Source organism: Tamandua tetradactyla, chromosome 7, assembly GCF_023851605.1.
Source record: "Tamandua tetradactyla isolate mTamTet1 chromosome 7, mTamTet1.pri, whole genome shotgun sequence".
Classification (NCBI taxonomy): Eukaryota; Metazoa; Chordata; class Mammalia; order Pilosa; family Myrmecophagidae; genus Tamandua; species Tamandua tetradactyla.
Window position 1 is genome coordinate 124,796,158 of NC_135333.1, and position 19,149 is coordinate 124,815,306.

Here is a 19,149-nt window from a genome sequence, read left to right on the forward strand (position 1 = left end):
GACACGTGTGTGTGTGCATATATATATATATATATATATATTTGATATTTTTATTGATAAAACAACATATAAATACAGACATTATTAACATACAAACATTCCATACATACTGTAGTCATTGGCTCACAGTATCATCACATGGTTGTGTATTCATCACCATGATCATTTTTGAGAAAATTTGCATCACTCCAGAAAAATAAAAACCATATATACCATACCCCTTACCCCTCCCTCTCATTGACCACTAGTAATTCCATCTACCCAAATTATTTTAACCTGTTTTCCCCCTATTATTTGTTTATTTTTTTAATCCATATTTTTTACTCATCTGTCTATACCTTAGATAAAGGGAGCATAGACACAAGGTTTTTACAGTCACACTGTAAAAGCCGTATCATTATACAGTCATCTTCAAGAACAAGGCTATTGGAACACAGCTCTACAGTTTTAGCTACTTCCTTTTAGCCGCTCAAATACACCATAAACTGAAAAGGGTTATCTATATAACATGTATGAATAACCTCTAGGGCAACCTCTTGACTCAGTTTGAAATCTCCCAGCCACTGACACTTTATTTTTTTCTCATTTCTCTCTTCCCCCTTTTGGTCCAGAAGGTTTTCTCAATCCGTTGATGCCAGGTCCCAGCTCATCCCAGGATTTCTACCCCATGTTGCCAGGGAGATTCACACCCCTGGGAATCATGTCCCATGTAGTGGGTAGAGGGCAGTGGGTTCAGATGCTGTGTCAGCTTAGAGAGAGAGGCCACACCTGAGGAACAAAAGAGGTTCTGTTCTCTGAGGGTGATTCTTAGGCCTAATTTTAAGTAGGCTTAGCCTGTTCTTTGCAGGAATAAGTTTCATAGGGGCGAACCCTAAGATTGAGGGCTCAGCCTATTGATTTGGTTATCCCCACTGCTTACAAAAGTATCAGAAATTCTCCAAATGGGGAAGTTGATCTTTCCCCCTTTCTCCCCAATCCTCTAAGGGGACTTTACAAATACTTCTTTATTCACTGTTCAAATTGCTCTGGTATTTATTAGGAAATGCACTACCCAAAATATAAATTTTGCACCAAATAAACATTTTTCCCTTTAGTCTCACACAGAAATTTAAGTTTTAAGATATGGACAATATCATTATTTACCCAGTCTTCTGATATACCTTAGTCCTATCCAGATCAGCTTAATTCATATCTCTGTTAGATGTCGGATCACTTTTTCAGCGTTTTAAACAATTCCTGTTTGGGGTACTGCTGACTTTCATAACTTCACTGCTCTAACTCTTAGTCTTAGGTGTCACATAAATATCCGAAGTCTTTGGGAAAGACCCTGTTATATACAGACAGCTCAGGATCTCAGAATTTAGAATTAACAGTTACACCTGAATATATGTAACTACTGTAAAATCTTACAATCTAGGACCCTTTATAGTAAGCTCCAACCTTATAACCCATGCTGTCAACTTTAGTTCACTAATTTTAAATTATAGTTAGTCCGTATAACTGAGGCATGATAATATTTGTCTTTTTGTTCCTGACATTTCATTCAACATACAACTCTTAAGGTTCATTTATCTAGTTTCATAACTAGATATGCATGCCTCACAACTTCATCCCTTCTTGCAGTGGCTCAATAGTCCATTCATTGTATGTGAACACCATAGTTCCTCTTTCCATTCCTGTCATTGTACCCTTAGGCCACCTTCATTCATTGTGGCTCATGAACACTGCTGCCAAAAACACCAGTTTGCAAATGTCCCTTTGTCTCCCCACACTCGGTTCCTCTAGGTATGTATTGAGCAACAGGGTTTCAGGATCAAACAGCAAACCCATCCCTAGCCTCCTGTGGAACCACTACTCTGCTCTCCTAGGGGCTGCACCTCTCATTTCCCTACTGACACTGAATAGGTACATCTCTTTCTCCGCATTTTCTCTAGCACTGTCTCTCTGATCATTTTTAAATAGTTGTATTCACACATCATACAATCCAGCTCAAGGGTATAGACATGCCTTTACTACTGTACTCTATCTGAAGACATTTTCTTTTCTTCCACAAAGAATCCATATCCCTTTCCCAATCCCTCCACCTGTTGATATTTAGTTTTGCCTTAGCACTGTTACATTCAGTGGAAGCATTTACAATGTTCCTGTTGATTATAGACCCTAGCTTACATTGACTGTACTTTTTTTATGTATACAGTCTATTTTCAACACTGTGCAATACTGACATTCCTTTGTTCTTCCTCCTGCAAAAACATTTTTTAATTTGTATGTTTAATCACCATCATTTGTACACTCTAGGCATTCCTAAATTATACTGTCTCAGTCTTCATCCTCTAGCTTACCTTCTGATTTCATACTTGCCCCCAGCCCTTCTTCCTCAACCATATTCACATTCAGCTTCATTAAGTGTAGTTGCATTATTGTGCTACAATAGACAGATATTTTTAAAAGTGTTGCACAAATATATAATTACAGATTTTGATTAGCCCTGTGTTTCAGTTTGCTAAAGCTGCTGAAATGCAGTATATATAAATGGATTAGCTTTTTAAAAGGGAATTTCTTAGGTTACAATTTACAGTTCTAAGGCTATGAAAATGTCCAAATTAAGGCATCAACAAGAGGATACTTTCACTCAAGAAAGGCCTGTAGCGTCTGGAGTTTCTCTGTCACATGGGAAGGCACATGACAATGTCTGCCGACTCCTGGGTTGGTTTCCGGTATGGCTCTCTCAGCTCCTGTGGGTCTTTCTGGCCTCTCCTGGGGCTTTTTCCCTGTGTAAGCATCTGTGGATCCTCTCTTAGTTTCCCTGGAGCAAACTCTGGATTTCATCTCTTAGCTTAGCATTTCCTACTAGCATTTTCTGTCTCCAAGCCTCTGAACTCTCTGTATTAGCTCTGAGCTCTTTCTCTGTTTTCTACCTTTTACTCTGTTCATAGAGGACTCCATAAATGCGTTAAGACCCAGCTTGAATTGGGTGGGTCACATCTCCATGGAAACAATCTAATCAGAAGGTCCCACTCACAATAGGTCTGCTCCCACAAGATTGGATTAGAAGAACATGGCTCTTCTGGGGTACAATCTAGCACATTCTACAAAGGAAGAGAACAGAATGTAATGAAAGAAAATATCAGAGGAGACTGATTTAGAGGCCTCTCTAAAAAAATGACATCTGTACTATGACTTGCAAGATGAGTGGAAGTTAGTCAGGTAAAGGGTGGGGGAAAGGGTATTTCAGGAAGAGGTCTAGGTGAGTTTTGAGAGGGAGGCAGGGCTGAGATCCTACCTCTGTGTCTTTGTGCATGCTGTTCCTTCTGCCTGGAAAGCCTTTACCTGATGTGCAGCTGTTTCTCCAGAAGGCAGCCTAATTATTTCCTTCTCAGTAGAGCTTGAGACAGTGTGAAATACTTCCTCTTCTGGGAGCTCCAATTGGCATATTATGTTATAATTGTCTCTTTACATGTCGTCTCCTCACTAATCTATAAGCTTATTGAAGAAGGCAGGTCTGTCTTTTAATTTATGTGGCTGAGTTTCTAGCACAGGCCATATGTTCAGTGGATATTGATAAAATTCGAATGAATTAATTAAAATCCATCCTTTGTTCATTTCACTAGTTTGGATGTTTCTTAAGTATCAGTTGTGGGTTTGGTTTAGTACTAAGCATTTTTGGGCTAATAAAGAATAGGAGATAGAAATACTTGGGTGTTTATACAGGTTAACACATTTGAATGCATATGTGGAGGAGGAGACAATTGCCAATTAAGACCTTATAGCCAAACCATCTTCAGTGTTGTCCTCTCCAACTGAAGAGCATCCTCTATACCTTGATCAGTAAAATTTCTACCCATTCTTCAAGGTTCAATTCAAGTGGTTCTGCCTCTGAAATTTTCTCTTTAATTTTAAGCTGGAGTGCTTGCTTACCCTCTGTTCTAGTTTGCTAGCTACTAGAATGCAATATACCAGAAACAGAACAGCTTTTAGAAGGGTGAATTTATTAAGTTGCAAGTTTACAGTTTTAAGACTGTGGAAATGTCCCAATTAAAGCTAGTCTTTAAAAATATCCAAATTAAGACATCAGAGAAAGATACCTTGGTTCAAGAAGGCCGATGATGTTCAGGGTGTCTCTCTCAACTGGAAAGGCACGTAGCAAACATGGTGACATCTACTAGCTTTCTCTCCAAGCTTCTTGTTTCATGAAGCTCCCTCAGGGGTGTTTTCCTTCTTCATCTCCAAAGGTCTCTGACTGTGTGGGCTCTTGGGTTATCGTGGCTCTCCAGCTTTCTCAAAAACATTTCCTCTTTTAAAGAATTCTGGTAAGCTAATCAAGACACACCTGGAATGGGTAGTGTCACATCTCCCTGAAATCAAAGCTTAAAACCCACAATTGGGCATGCCGCATCTCTGGGAAGATAATCAAGTTTCCAACCTACAGTACTGAAGAGGAATTTAAAGAAAAGGCTGTCTCTACAAAATGGGTCAGGATTAAAACATGGCTTTGCTAGGGTACATAATCCTTTCAAACCGGCACACCCTCCTTCGAACTTCTTGGAACATCATTAGATCTTACTGCACTGATCTTGGCTGGCAGTTTTAGAACAGAATGTAACCACTAGAGAGCAGAACCATAGCATACTCACCTATATATCTGAACTAGTAATAAGCACATTCATATATATGTGGCAGGTGGGTGAATGAATGAAGATACAGGTTAATACCAAAGACTACTATGCAATATGATACAAAATGCTTACGGCATCTGGGATACAAGAATGACCATGTGGGAGACTGGTTGTCGGTGAAGGAAGGCTTTCCTGAAGAAACTGATTTCTAAGCTGGAGTTTGGAGAGAATTATGGTATTCAGTTTAGGGAGAAAAGTAATGAGTACAGGAAAAATTAGTGAGATCTGTTGTGGGAAATTAGTCAAAATTTTCCAGGAAATAGATGGGCCATCTCACTGGGATAATAGGAACTGCTGGGAAGAAGGGGTGAAGTCAGTGTGAGGGAATCATTTGAGACCTTGCTGGTAGAAATTATGGCAGTCAGTAAGCTCTTGGGATGTATGGGTTTGCAGGGTACAGTAAACGACTGGGACCAAGGATAATAGGATGACAGTGATTGGGAAGATGAAAGGAAACCTGATAAGGTGTCAGTGCTAAGGAAGTGAGGGTGATGAAGTGTGAAAAAGGAATACTGAATTCAGTGACTTTAGATAGCAGGTGGAGGGTATTTTCGGAACAGTGCAGGGGAGAGGGCTGCTAAGGAGAAAGTAGTGGGTGCTTGCTGGTTTGAGTTAGTCCGTGATGTAATGACAGATGTGGATTAGGGGGAGAAGGGTCGAGTATGAAAGGAACTGGTAAGATTTGTATTTGGGATGACAAGTCGTAAGGGTTTCAGATAGTGACTGGAGGTAATAATAACTTAACACCTGGGGAGAAGGAGAAAGGTCAGTGGTGGGAAAGTATCCTTGGGTGGTGACATTTGAGCTTAGGCAGTAGTGAGAATGATGGTGTTGGACAGAGCCAGGAGAAAGTTTTGGCAATTTCTGAGAAGTTTGAATCAGAGAATGAGCTGACAGATAGAAGCAGTCATGATCGTAAAAGGGGTTGAGGTTGGTGTTGGAATGAGACTTCTTAGTTGCAGTACATGGAAGCCACTCACTGTGGGCAGGACTCTGTACTCAGAACTGTAGTGAGATCTTATGGTCCTGTGGGAAAGACAGTTCATGTGAAGGGATACTTCAGCTGTATATGAGCCTATGACCGTACAACACAAATTGGTGTCTGGGTGTTCTGTTCAGTTTTTGTCCTTCTTAAACCTGGCTTCCTGACACCACATGTCTCCCATAGCCTGTTCTTGTCTTCCTTCGTTACCAGGTTGCCTGTGGCTGGGGAAAGAAATGTGCTCATCACCAGTGCCCTCCCTTATGTCAACAACGTCCCCCACCTTGGAAACATCATTGGTTGTGTGCTCAGTGCCGATGTCTTTGCCAGGTGTAACCAGCTGCTGGGGGGTGGGGGGCCTTGATGGTATATGATGTTTTGAGGGTGGGAACTGGAGGGATCTTGGGAACAAGGGAACATTTGAGACACCACGTCCTCCTTCACCCCAGTGATTACCAAATTCCTTCCAGGTACTCTCGCCTCCGCCAGTGGAACACCCTCTATTTGTGTGGAACAGATGAATACGGTACAGCAACAGAGACCAAGGCTATGGAAGAGGGTCTAACGCCCCAGGAGATCTGTGACAAGTACCATGCCATCCATGCTGATATCTACCGCTGGTTCAATATCTCGTTTGATATTTTTGGTCGTACCACCACTCCACAGCAGACTAAGTAGGTTTCCTCTGGTTAAAGTTAGAAATGTGGGGGTAATGGCTGGGTCAGGGGACATTGAGAATATTTTGGAGATGGAAGGAACCAGGGTGAGTGTCCAGGAACTCCCTCTAAACTTAGGATTGGAATGTTGCATTATAGACGGGATTCAGTCTGTGCAGAAGCCTGACTAGCCAGGGGAGGGAAGAGACAGGACGTAGGCTCAAGGGAAGCATCTGCCTTCCTTCTACTGCTCCCCTCTCCTCCCTGGTTGCCACAAAGTGTTAAGACATTCCCTCCCGTTCATAACAAGTATATTCATCCTTCCTCTATGTGAATTTCATCTTTATAAAAACTTTATATCATAGGCTGCTAGCTGACATTGCTGTGCCATTTAGCATTTGGTCTGATTTAATTTTAATATTTAGGACATTAAATAATGTACACAGTCCTACCTTTTTGGAGACTTTTGTTATTGAAGACTACAAAACATATCTGTATTCAACAAAAATAAAATTCTCAAATGTAAGAGGAAAGAGATTGTATGGGCAGGTGGAGAATAGGAGTGGGTGTTCTGGACTTACCCAGTAAAGTTCCCTAAAGATGAACAAGTGACCTTTGCCATGAGGGGCCCTTTGCCTGATTTCTTTGGTGCTTGGCCTAAATGAGCTTGAGGTGCTTGGTTGGAGTAACTGGAGAATGACTTCCTCTGACCTCTTCTGAACTGCCACTCAACTTCCCTATTCATGTTGCCAGAATCACCCAGGACATCTTCCAGCGGTTGCTGGCACGAGGTTTTGTGCTGCAAGACACTGTGGAGCAACTGCGGTGTGAGCGCTGTGCCCGCTTCCTAGCTGACCGCTTTGTGGAAGGAGTGTGTCCCTTCTGTGGCTTTGAGGAGGCCCGGGGTGACCAGTGTGACAAGTGTGGCAAACTCATCAATGCCACTGAGCTCAAGGTGAGGGGATGCCTCATGAAAGCCAGGGAGGAGAAAATGCCTACTCTTAAGGGACTCCTAGTCTCATCCCTAGTGTTCAAGATCTTTCATCGATGGTCCTTTCCACCCCATCTCAGCAACTCATCATTCAGTTCGTTTGGCAAATATGTATTGAACATTTACTATGTGCTCAGCACTGTTAAGAAATAGACAAGTTGAGTTTATATTTACCTTTTGCTCCTATTTCAGACTGCCTGATCTGCTCTTTTTGGGATCATTCTCTCTTTCATAAGTACCCTGTCTCTTCTTCTAGTCCACATTTACTCATTCATTAATTTGTTTAGCAGACAGTTAACAGTAGTACCCTTACAGTAGGCCAGTCACAGTTGTAGGTGCCAGGATATAAAGGTAAACAAGATAGAGTTTTATCTAGTTTAGGGAGGAGACCAACACTAAATAAGGAAATACAATTACAGAGTAAACTGACAGAGATGAGAGTGACTTCTAGGGGAAGAGTTTAAGTTAGGTGATTAGGGAAGGCCTCTCAGAGGATGTACTATTTGAACTGAGATTTTAATTGAAGAATGAGAAAGAGCAAGACAGGTAGTGAGTGGGGTTAAGAGTGTTCCAAGCAGAAAGGCCAGGGAATGCAAAGGCTCTGAAGAAGCAAAGAGCTGAAGCAGTGGAATTGAAAAGAAGGCTAATGTAACTGGAGCTTAGTGAGTGAGAAGGGTGGATTGAAATGAGGTCAGAAAGGTAGGTAGGGGCTACATCACAAGGGCATTGTAAGCCATTGTGGGAATTTAGATGTTATTCTAGTTTAATGGCAACCTACTCTGTGGAAAATGGATGGGAGGGAAGCAAGAAAGAAAGTGGGGAGACCAGTTTGGCAGCTAGAGCAGTAGTCCAGAAATGAGGATGACTTGGACTACGTTAGTAGCAATAGTAACAAAGGAAAAAAAATAGGGTTTGCGGTGTATTTTGGAGATAGACCCTATAAGACTGGATGGACTGGATGTTAGGGTTCGGGAAAAAAAGGTGACTTCTGAGTTCTTGACTTGAGCAGCTTTTAGTGGATGGTAGTACCATTAATTAACATGAGGAAGGTGGGGAGAGGACCCAGGCTCTCAGGCAGAATGCAGTGATATTGTTTGGTTTTGCTAAGCTTGAGATGCCTACTAGACATCTAAATAGGAATGTTACATAGGCAGGTAGATATGGGCCTGTGATGTTCAGGAGAGAGGTCCTGAGAGAGTTGTAATTTCTCATCTTCAAAAACCCAGATCAGGGCATTGCATTGGTGGCTCAGTGGCAGAATTCTTACCTGCCATGCCGGAGACCCGGGTTCAATTCCTGGTGCCTGCCCATGTTAAAAAAAAAGAAGTTAAAGGGAAAAAAAACCCAAATCAGAACTCACGTGGAAGCTTTCATTGATTAGCCCCACCTAACTATTTACTCCCTTAGCCATCACTCTTCAGTGTTTATATACTCAGTTTGTACCATACATTGAATTATTTTTGACATTTGAAAAGCCTGTGATTGTTTCTTATGCAAGCCATCTCTCCCTAACTGGATTGTAACTTCTTCAAGGAGAGGAACTGTGTCTTCTGTTGTAGCTTCTTCCTCTCCTCACACAGCAGTGCTCTGTACCTAACTTGTGTTTAGAGAATGCTTTTTCCTACCCTTTGGAGTAATAGCACAGAGATGTGAAACTGTGAGGAACAAACAGTTATACAGGTCAGACTAGAAACTCCCAAGTTTAGAGAAGGCCCAAGTAGTTGATGAGTTGACTGGGGATAAGCTTGAACTAAGCTGGATGGCAAACTGGAGAGTTCCTCTCTCTACCTCTCCACTGGCCTGAACAAGCCCCCTGGTCTGCAATCCTGATTCTGATTGTCCCACCCTGGGTCACCCAGTCTCTTGACTTTTCCTTCACAGAATCCTCAGTGTAAAGTCTGCCGATCATGCCCTGTGGTAAAATCCTCCCAGCACCTGTTCCTGGATTTGCCAAAGGTAAGTGGACCTTTCCCTCAGCCTACTACTGTGGGTGGCCATTTTAGCTAGCTTCCTTTGCCCCAGCCACAAATACTGAAACCTTATCACTTTCAATTTTTTTTTTCAATTTTCATTTTAAAATTATACATGCTTACTAAAAAATGTAACATTAAAATAAAAAGTACAAAGGGAAAATACTAACCTCCTGGCCCACTTGCAAGAGGTGTTTTCTGTTGCTCCTGGCCCACTTGCAAGAGGTGTTTTCTGTTGCTCATTTTCCTTTGTGTCTATTCAGAAATGTTCTATGCATATTAGAGCTTTACTGTGCTTTTTTTTCTTAATACAAATTAGATCATGGAATTTACACTGTTCTGCAATCTGCCTTCTTACGCTTTACCGATCTGGACAGTTTTCCACATTAGAGCTCTCTCCCTATTTTTTCTTTTTTAACTTTTTATTTGGAAATAATTTCAAATTGACCAAAATTTGTAAGAATAGTACAAAATACACACCTTGCCCAGACTGTCCAGTTAAGATTTTGTTCCATTTGTTTTAGCATATTCTCTCTCTCACTCTGCATACACACAACCACTTATATCCTCTTTACTTCTAAATACTTGAGTGTGTGTTTCCTAAGAAAAATGACGTTTTCTTGTATAACCTTAGTACAGTTAACAAATTCAGAAGACTTACTAATGATGCATTTGTCTTATTTACCATACGTATTCCAATTGTGTCAATTGTCTTAGTAATAGCCTTTATAGTTTTTTTTTTGTTTGTTAGTTAAGGGTGATGTATTTAGATTTTTTGGTGTTTTATGTTGCTTTTTTAACTTTTTATTTTTAGATAATTTCATACTTTTAGACAATTGCAAAAAAAAAATACAAAAACCATACAGAGAATCCTATTATACCCCCATCCAAAAATCCAGATCCACTAACTTTTAATTTTTTGCCACATTTGCTGTATCATTCTATTCACTTATCTATCCATTTTATACACATTTGAGAGTAGATTGTATACATCATACTCTTTGAACACTTGATTTCCATGTACATTTCCTAAGAACTAGGATATTCACTTAGATAACCCACTTACATATATTTATCAAACTCAAGAAATTTTTGGCATTGATATAAAGCTTATAGTCAGTATCCCAGTTTCTCACACATCCCAGTAATGTCCTTTTTTCTCAACTCCATTATTACGTCTTTCTTTCTTTTTCAACTCTATTAGATCCAGTCCAGTATCATGTATTGCATTTAAATGTCATTGTCTCTTTAGTTTCTCTCTTTTTTGAATCATGAAAACATATATACAGCATAAATTTTTCCCATCTCAGCCACTCCCAGGTATTCCATTCAGTGGGATTAATCACATCCACAATGTTGCACTGCCCTTACTACCATCTGTTACCAGAAATTTCCCATCATCTCAAATAGAAACCCCATACTCATTATGCCTTAGTTCCCAGTTCTCTGTGCCAGTGCCCCTGGTAACCTGTATTCTTTCCGTCTATGGATTTGCATATTCTAGCTATTTCATATAAGTGGAATCATGTAATATCTACCCCCTATGTCTGATTTATTTCATTCAACATATCTTCAAGGTTCAGCCATGTAATAGCATGTATCAGAACTTCATTCCTTTTTAAGACTAATATTCCATTGTATGTACATATCACACTGTGTTTATTCATCTGCTGATGGATGTTTGGGTTGCGTCCACCTTTTGACTGTTGTGAATAATGCTGCTCTGAGCAATGGCATATAAATATTTGTCCAAGTCCCTGCTTTCAATTCTTTGGGTTTGCTGGATTATATAGTACTTCTGTGCTTAACTTTTTGAAAAACTGCCAAAATCTTTTCCACGGTGGATGTGTCATTTTACATTCCTACCAACAATGTACTAAGGCACTTACTATTTTTCTTTTTTAGTAATAGCCATTCTAGTGAGTGTGAGGTAATATTTCATTGTGGTTTTTATTTGCATTTCCTTACTGGCTAATGATATTGAACGTTTTTTCATGTGCTTATTGATTATTTTTATATCTTCTTTGGGAAAGTGTCTATTCAAGTCCTTCATCCTTTTTTTTTTTAATTGGGTTGTTTGGCTTTCTGTTGTAGAATTTTAGAAAGTCTTTATATACTCTGGTTATTAAACCCTTATCAGATATATGGTTTCCAAATATTTTTTTCTATTCTGTTGGTTGTCTTCTCACTTTCTCGATAATGTCCTTTGATACAGAGCAGTTTTATATTTTCAGGAAGTTCAGTTGTTGCCTTTGTTGCTTGTATTCTTGGTGGAAAGTCTGAAGAATCCATTACTTAATACAAGGTCCTGAAGATCTTTCCTTATGTTTTCTTCTAAGAGTTTTATCGTTCTAGCTCTTGTATTTAGGTTGTTGAAACATTTTGAGTTAATTTTTATATATGGTATGAAGTCTACTTTCATTCTTTTGCATGTGAATATCCAGTTTTCCCAGCACTATTTGTTGAAGACAATTCTTTCTCCATTGAATAGACTTGGCTCCCTTGTTAAAAATCAGTTGGACACTTATGTGTATGTGTGTGGGGGGGTGTTTGGGGGGAAGGGAGTATATAGAAACTGTGTACTTTCTGTGTGATTTTCCTCTAAGTTTATAATTGCTCTAATTAAAAAAATCAATTAGCCATAGATGTGAGGGTTTTCGACAATTCCTCTGTCGAATAGTTACTGTTTTCCCTCTTGCAACTTATAAGCAGTCTGTGAGAATACACATTAAAACTATGCAAATACTTTGCTGTTCATCAAAATGTTCCCTCTATTTAGAGCATCCACTCATCATTCTTAACTGAACCAATCTTTATTATGATGTCTTTCCAACTCTACCATTCCCTCCACACTTATCATTTGGTATTCTGCCCTTCACTCTCATTCATATATTTATCTGTTTATGACTATGGAGATTCCTGTTCTTTGCCAATTGCTTGTCATTTATTCCTAACCTAAATTGTTTGCATGTTCAAATTGTCCGCTATCTGCCCAGTGGTACCTGGTTTCTCTGTGTGCTACTGAGCTCTCCCATCAACTTTTTTTGTGTGTGGGACAGAGTGGATAGGAGGGTACTTCCTTAATTTCCGGCATAACCATTTGTTCTAGGCTCACCTTATCCCAGCCTTGGAATCTGTTCAAGTGATCGATTAGTGATGAACAGTATTAGAAACCAAGTCTAAGGGCTAGGTGTGCTCGTAGCTTTTGGGGTATCTTTGCTTTTAGACCCTTTCTGCAAAGACAGGCATTTATTTTAGATTCCTACTGATACCTCCAATTCCAGTCTATGCCCACAGGATTCTTCCTTGCTTTCCCTCATTCCATATTTGTTTTTCTCTTCTACAGTAAGAACCCTGGTTCTCAAAAGTCTCAGCAGTTTTATTCATTTGCTCAATTCAATAATTGCCTCACCCATACCACTATAAAAAAATGATTTCAGAATTGCCTTACCCATACCACTATAAAAAAACAAACCTGCTAGAAAGAGCTTGGGATCAGTTGGCAGTTCTACTCTCTCTCTTCTTCCCTCCTCTAGCCTGGACTGAGGGTATATGGGCAAACATGTTCAAAGTTTCTTAGTTTTTTTTTCTCCATCGTGGCTAAATTATTAGTAAGTTTGACTCAACTGTATTTTTCCCACTTCATCCTTCTTAATTTAAATTTTAATACTTAGAATGTCAACATGCTTCCAGAAATCAAAACCATTCAAAAAGGTATAGTCAGAGAGAAGTGTTACTCTCTTTCCCCATTCTACTGTCTTTCCCACCTAGCCCCTATAGGTGACCAATTTCAGTGTTTTCTGATTTATCCTTTATGTGTTTATTTTTGTAAAAACAAGCAGGTTTTCTTACTTCCCCTTCTTTCTTAAACAGAAGGTAGCATACTGTATATACTCCTTTTCACTTAATTTGTTCTGGAAATCACTCCATTTCACTTTGGAGAGATCATCCTCATTTTTTTTTTTAAGAACTGTACAGTACTCTTCAGTGTAGATACCATATGTTACCTATTCCTATGTTAGACAGTTAGATAATTTCCAGTATATTGTAATTATAAAACATGCTTTAGTGAATAATCTTGTGTATTTGTAATTAGGGAAGTATATCTTCAGGATAAATTCCTTAAAAGTGATCTCTTGCTGGGTCGAGGGTAGATGCATTTGTAGTTTATTGCCTAATTTCCTTGAAATTGCATTCCCATCAGCAGTGTATGAGTATCCCTGATTCCCCATAGCCCCACCAACAGCATGTATTATTAACAGGCTTCAAAAGCTTGCCCCGTTCTTTATTAACAGCAGTATGATGTTGATGTGGATGTATCATGTAAACAATCACTTCAAAAAGATTTATCTTTGTGTTTCTGCTTACAGAAGTGGTATAAACTTGTTTAAAGATTTTCAGATCAACATATATATTATAAAAAATAGAAGCTCCCCATAATCTCACCTGAGAATAAGTACTGGTGTATCTGATCCTTCAAATTTCTTTTCTGTATTTATATTAATTTGTGTATTGTCATTTTTATAATAACAGGATTATATCATGTATTACTGTTTTGCAGTTTGCTCTATTTAATTAATGTGTCTTGGAGATCTCTTCATGTCAGTACACATAGGTCTACCTCATTTTTTTAATGGCCCATATAAGTATTTCCTTGTATTGATATACAATATTTCCTTAAACCCTACTGAACTATAGTTGATCTGAACTATGGGAGTTATTTTTAATTTTCTACAGTGGCAAACAGTGTAGTCTTGTAGTCTTTATATACACTTCCCTGCATTCTCCTGTGAATATTTACTTGAATAAATTCCTAGAATTGGAATTGCTGTGTCAAAGGATGAGTCTTATATTTTTTGAAGTACTAAACTGCATTTCAGAAAGTTGTACCTATTTTTGTGCAAACCATATATGGGTGTCCGAAATCAGCCCTTTGCCTTTCTCTGCCTGTCCTAGCTTGAAAAGCGACTGGAAGAGTGGTTGGAGAAGACACTTCCTGGCAGTGACTGGACACCCAATGCCCGGTTCATCATTCGCTCTTGGCTTCGGGATGGCCTCAAGCCACGCTGTATAACCCGGGACCTCAAGTGGGGAACACCTGTGCCCTTAGAAGGTTTTGAGGACAAAGTAAGAACCTTGTAATCTTTATTCATATTTCAGATTATTCAGCCTTTGGGTTGAGACCCTGGGTTAGCAGAATAGACTGTTGGTTGTGTTATTGTTTGAGTCTGAGTTTTCCCTGTGTTCCTTCATCCTACCATGCTTCCCTGCTCCTGACCTTGCAGGTATTCTATGTCTGGTTTGATGCCACTATTGGCTACCTGTCCATCACAGCCAACTACACAGACCAATGGGAGAGATGGTGGAAGAACCCAGAGCAAGTGAGCAGTTCTTTGTTAGCCTGTCTATGGGGATGTGTGTGTATATGTGTGTGTGTGGTGGGTTGGGAGTTAGAGTTGGGTATCTTGTCTTTCTTGAGCCTTTGAAGAAGGTCTCAGAAGATCTCTCTCGTGACTCTTTTTGCCTAGGTGGACCTATATCAGTTCATGGCCAAAGACAATGTTCCTTTCCACGGCTTAGTCTTTCCTTGCTCAGCCCTAGGAGCTGAGGACAACTACACCTTGGTCAGCCACCTTATTGCTACAGGTACGTTGAAAGACTGGATGTGTCTGGGAAATGAGATCTGAGGCAGTACTTGGAAGGCAGTCTTAGAGCAGTGCTGGGTCTTGAATCGGGAGTTGAGATGAAATAGGAAATAATTAGATCATGAAAACTCAGTTCAGATAAAAGGAAATAAAATCCCGAAAAGAGTAAAAGTCCAATGCTAAAATTTTGTGATGGGTACAAGAAAAGGGAATAAGGGCCTGAATGGAGAGGAAGTAACTCCAAATCCTATGTAAGCCAGCTACTCGATGAGAGATGTTGCTGGACTTAAGGGAAAAGAAAGAGGAGTGAGTTGGTCAGAGAGAGAAAGACATGATTTGAGCAGATGGCTCTTATTTTCCTTCTTTGTCTAGAGTACCTGAACTATGAGGATGGGAAATTCTCAAAGAGCCGGGGTGTGGGAGTGTTTGGAGACATGGCCCAGGACACGGGGATCCCTGCTGACATTTGGCGCTTTTATCTGCTATACATTCGGCCTGAGGGCCAGGACAGTGCCTTCTCCTGGACAGACATGCTACTCAAGAATAATTCTGAGCTGCTTAACAACCTGGGCAACTTCATCAACAGGTGGGACTTGTGAGGGATTATAGTCAGCAGATAAGCTGGCATAGGGCTTACTGTCTGCTTCATATGGGAATATGAGATCTAGTAAATGGGCAGGAGGATATGAGGAGGAGGAGGAGGATGTGGAAAGCTGATTTTTATCAATCTGGATCTGCTCTTAGCACATTGTAGTTTGTGCTTAGAGAACGGTTATCTGTAGAGATGAGATTTAGCAAAGGTGATCACAAAGTGAATTTTTGCACATTGTTTTAATAATGTTCTTCATAGAATTGGAAATGTGTCCTCCCCAGCAAAAATGTTCACTGGCACACCATTGAAAAATTTGGCCAAAGAAGGGTTAATTTGGTATAGCGGCAGGAGGTTTCTACTGTATTCTTCAGAGTTTCTACTCTAGACTTACACTCTGCTTTTGGTCCTTATCTTGGCTATTCTGTAACATACAGAAATATCCTCCATGGTTTAGGATTCTTCACACACATACTCTGAGCCCTGGAACCCACCACCATCCTTTCAGGTCCAACCTGAAAGGACAGACAGTCCTTACTCTCTGGAGTATTTCCTTGATAGCAGTTAATACATATTTTTTCAGTTTGATCATTTGGAGTTTTGACTTTTTAAAAAGTAAACTGTTGCTTAACCTAATATTAGGTTTCTTTAAATAGGGCATCTCTGTTTGGGAATTATCCATTGTGTGCAGCCATATTTCTTAGGGGAGAAACAGAATAGGAAATTTGTTAAGCTTCACCTTCCTACCTGAGGGAGCCAGATGTGGTCAGTTCTGTGCAGTAATCCTGAGAGAATGCAGAATTATGGAATTTGAGTCCAATTTCTATAAGAAGATTAGGCAATAACTCTCTTTTTTTTCCCTTTCCCTTCCCCTAACACTTTCAAGAGCTGGGATGTTTGTGTCTAAGTTTTTTGAAGGATGTGTACCTGAGATGCTGCTCATACCTGACGACCAGCGCCTGCTGGCTCATGTCACCATGGAGCTTCGGCACTATCATCAGCTGCTTGAAAAGGTTCGGTAAGTAACCTATACCCCTGCCTGATCTCAGTGACCTGCTGGAATGTTGTGAGCTCCCTACTGGTCCCTCTAGGATCTTACACTTTGGCCTTTTTCCCCCCTTCCAGTATCCGGGATGCCCTACGCAGTATCCTTACCATATCTCGCCATGGCAACCAGTATATTCAGGTGAATGAGCCCTGGAAGCGGATTAAAGGCAATGAAGCTGACAGGTAATGGGGTGAGGTTAGCTACAGGAACAAAGTAGCTGGTAGGATGGTCCTTCTGGAGGTCCTGATTAATCTCTCTTCTCCAGGCAGCGAGCAGGCACAGTGACGGGCGTGGCAGTGAATATAGCTGCCTTGCTCTCAGTCATGCTCCAGCCTTACATGCCTACAGTGAGTGCCACCATCCAGGCCCAGCTGCAGCTTCCACCTCTAGCCTGTAGTATCCTGCTTACAGACTTCCTTTGTACCTTGCCAGCAGGACACCACATTGGCACAGTAGGTCTCTGACAGTTTGAAGAGCAATCCTTTCCTAAAATTCCTACCCTTGCCTCACAGCCTCTGGGATAGGGTCAGAGATCTGATAATTCTCCAGTTTTACTATGGGTTTGGCACTCTCACCTATTCTCTGAACCCCTCCCCCACTCCTCCCAATTCTGCACTTAGGCTTTATTACTGATAGAAAGCCCTTGACATTAGTTCACAGGTACAGTATTTTTTGTAGTTTGCATATCCTCATTGTTCATCATGCCAGAACTGAGTACATGGCACATAAAACCAGGTATACAGTAGAAGTCTGAAGAAATTACATAATGCTAATAGACAGTAGGCAAGGAGAACAGAGTAAGCTCTTTCCTCTTTGACACAAGGTGATGAAAGTACACCTCTAAACTTCTGGATGGGCCTAGAATCCATTAAACAGTTTAAATATCGGACCCTATGAATAACTTGGATTTTCATATGCTAGTGCTTCTTCTAGACTCTTTACTGAAATCAGCAGATTTCTACTCAGTAGTATGCTCACTTTTCTTCTAAAGCATGTTTAGGGTTCCTAAATGCCAGAGATTGGAGATGCCCTCTGGTTAGCCTGATTAAGAGTTTATATCTAATCAGTGGATGATTCACAAATTCTTTTTTCACAGGTCAGTCCCTTGTTCCAAAAATTGGAAAATGACCAGATTGAAGGTTTGAGGCAGCGCTTTGGAGGGGGCCAGGTGAGAAAGCTAAGTACTGTGCTCTGTCTCACCCAGCAACAGCCACAGTGTCACCTCCTTCTCAGTTTCCCTAAGTAGTTATTACTCATCACTCTTTCCATCTTTTGATCCTGCTGCTTCCTCACTTCTAGTTTTTCTTTCCTGTCTTAGCTAGAAGAGTCCCTGGAGTTAAAGGTAATTACTTTCCCCCTGAGAAGTTATATAAAACTGGAGGTTGGGAGGGTATTTATGGTGGTGGGTGATAACTCCATTGTTTTTCTCCAGGCAAAACCTTCCTCCAAGGCAGCAGTTGGAGTAACTGTACCTCAGCAGATACACATGTTGATGGATGAAGTTACAAAACAGGTAGGCAGCTTAAACCCTTTGGGACACTGGGAAAGCTGAATCCTGAAGTTCTTTTCTGGTCTCACTGTTATTTTCCCCAATCCCCATCTCTTAGGGCAACATTGTCCGAGAACTGAAAGCACAAAAGGCAGACAAGAACCAGGTGGCTGCAGAAGTGGCTAAACTCTTGGAGCTAAAGAAACAGTTGGCCCTGGCTGAGGGGAAACCCCTTGAACCCTTTAAAGGCAAGAAGAAAAAGTGAAAGAGAGACTTGGTTCATAAGATAGTCACTTTAATGGATATGGGCAATAATAAATAAATGTACCATCTATATACAAGCTGAGACCATTTCCTTTTGTCTATCCCAAACCTTCCCCCTATTGAATATGTGGTGTTGAGGGCCACATCATTGGCACTGGTGAGACAGCAGTCAGTAACCACTCTAAGAAAGGTAGGTAGTGGCTCAAGAGGGAAATGATGGTCCCTACTGTTCATGATTGGTGTAGATCAACCATTCGGTCAATCAGAGCTCGGCGAGTTGCCTCCACTTCCCTGGTCAGGCGCTCAATTTCCTGCTTGAGCCGTTCGTTCTCTTCAGCTAGCTGTGCCACTTTCCTTTCATTCTCCTGTTCCTTCTCCTTCATGCGTTGCTTCCCCGCCCGGACTGGGGATTGGCCACTCTGTTTCCTTTTCCTTGGTCTTCCTTGGTCTTCCTCTTCTTCCTCCTGAGCCAGGGAGCTCTGACTGGAATCTGAAGAGTGAGGGCTCTGGGAGGTGCTTGTGACCTCTGCTGGTCCTGGCTCCTCAGTCAGCCAAGCCAGAGAGGCAGGGTCAAGAGTGGTAAAGGTTTTTGATTCTTCCTTCAAGGAAATGGAGAAAGGTAGGATAGAAGTTAGCTGAGAAGGGAAGGACAACATCCTCACCTAGCTTTAGGCCTAGCATTCTCACCTCCTCATGCCCAAGGGGTGAGACATAGGTACCCCCATTTTCATCTGAGGACAGGACCTCCTGCAGGTCCTCATACCAGGCTTCCAGCTCCCAGCTGGACAGCGTCCCAAGGGAGAAAGGCAATGACTCAGCTGCCATCTCTGTGGTTGGAT

The 19,149-nt window shown here is 40.8% G+C and overlaps 2 protein-coding genes across 5 annotated transcripts in view; one reads left to right on the plus strand and one right to left on the minus strand.

The window, feature by feature from the left end:
* MARS1 (methionyl-tRNA synthetase 1) overlaps window positions 1–18,387 on the plus strand; it is a 22,607-nt gene extending 4,220 nt beyond the window's left edge. For 2 of the 4 annotated variants that reach the window (XM_077111176.1, XM_077111179.1), the window contains 15 exons: window positions 5,872–5,988; window positions 6,129–6,332; window positions 7,068–7,269; window positions 9,187–9,261; window positions 14,232–14,402; window positions 14,561–14,656; window positions 14,804–14,921; window positions 15,293–15,506; window positions 16,396–16,527; window positions 16,635–16,739; window positions 16,823–17,009; window positions 17,654–17,725; window positions 17,876–17,899; window positions 17,990–18,070; window positions 18,165–18,387. In XM_077111176.1, coding sequence (XP_076967291.1) covers window positions 5,872–5,988; window positions 6,129–6,332; window positions 7,068–7,269; window positions 9,187–9,261; window positions 14,232–14,402; window positions 14,561–14,656; window positions 14,804–14,921; window positions 15,293–15,506; window positions 16,396–16,527; window positions 16,635–16,739; window positions 16,823–17,009; window positions 17,654–17,725; window positions 17,876–17,899; window positions 17,990–18,070; window positions 18,165–18,311 — 1,945 coding nt within the window. In that variant the 3' untranslated portion in view covers window positions 18,312–18,387. The remainder of the gene's footprint in view (window positions 1–5,871; window positions 5,989–6,128; window positions 6,333–7,067; window positions 7,270–9,186; window positions 9,262–14,231; window positions 14,403–14,560; window positions 14,657–14,803; window positions 14,922–15,292; window positions 15,507–16,395; window positions 16,528–16,634; window positions 16,740–16,822; window positions 17,010–17,653; window positions 17,726–17,875; window positions 17,900–17,989; window positions 18,071–18,164) is intronic. The other 2 variants (XM_077111178.1, XM_077111177.1) reach the window with 2 other exon arrangements.
* On the minus strand, window positions 18,325–19,135 carry DDIT3 (DNA damage inducible transcript 3). Its single transcript, XM_077111196.1, has 2 exons — window positions 18,998–19,135; window positions 18,325–18,909 (listed from the first exon to the last, which is right to left on the minus strand). The coding sequence occupies exons 1-2, from the start codon at window positions 19,133–19,135 to the stop codon at window positions 18,541–18,543; spliced, it is 507 nt and encodes a 168-aa protein (XP_076967311.1). The 3' UTR covers window positions 18,325–18,540.
* Window positions 19,136–19,149: the final 14 nt, after the last annotated feature.

What these genes read in the sequence shown, in the direction of transcription:
- DDIT3 (XM_077111196.1), bottom strand. Translation starts at nt 19,135, where the DNA reads ATGGCAGCTGAGTCATTGCCTTTCTCCCTTGGGACGCTGTCCAGCTGG. An exon ending in CACCCCTTGGGCATGAGGAG is followed by an intron (nt 18,910 to 18,997) that starts GTGAGAATGCTA and finishes ATTTCCTTGAAG; the next exon opens with GAAGAATCAAAAACCTTTAC.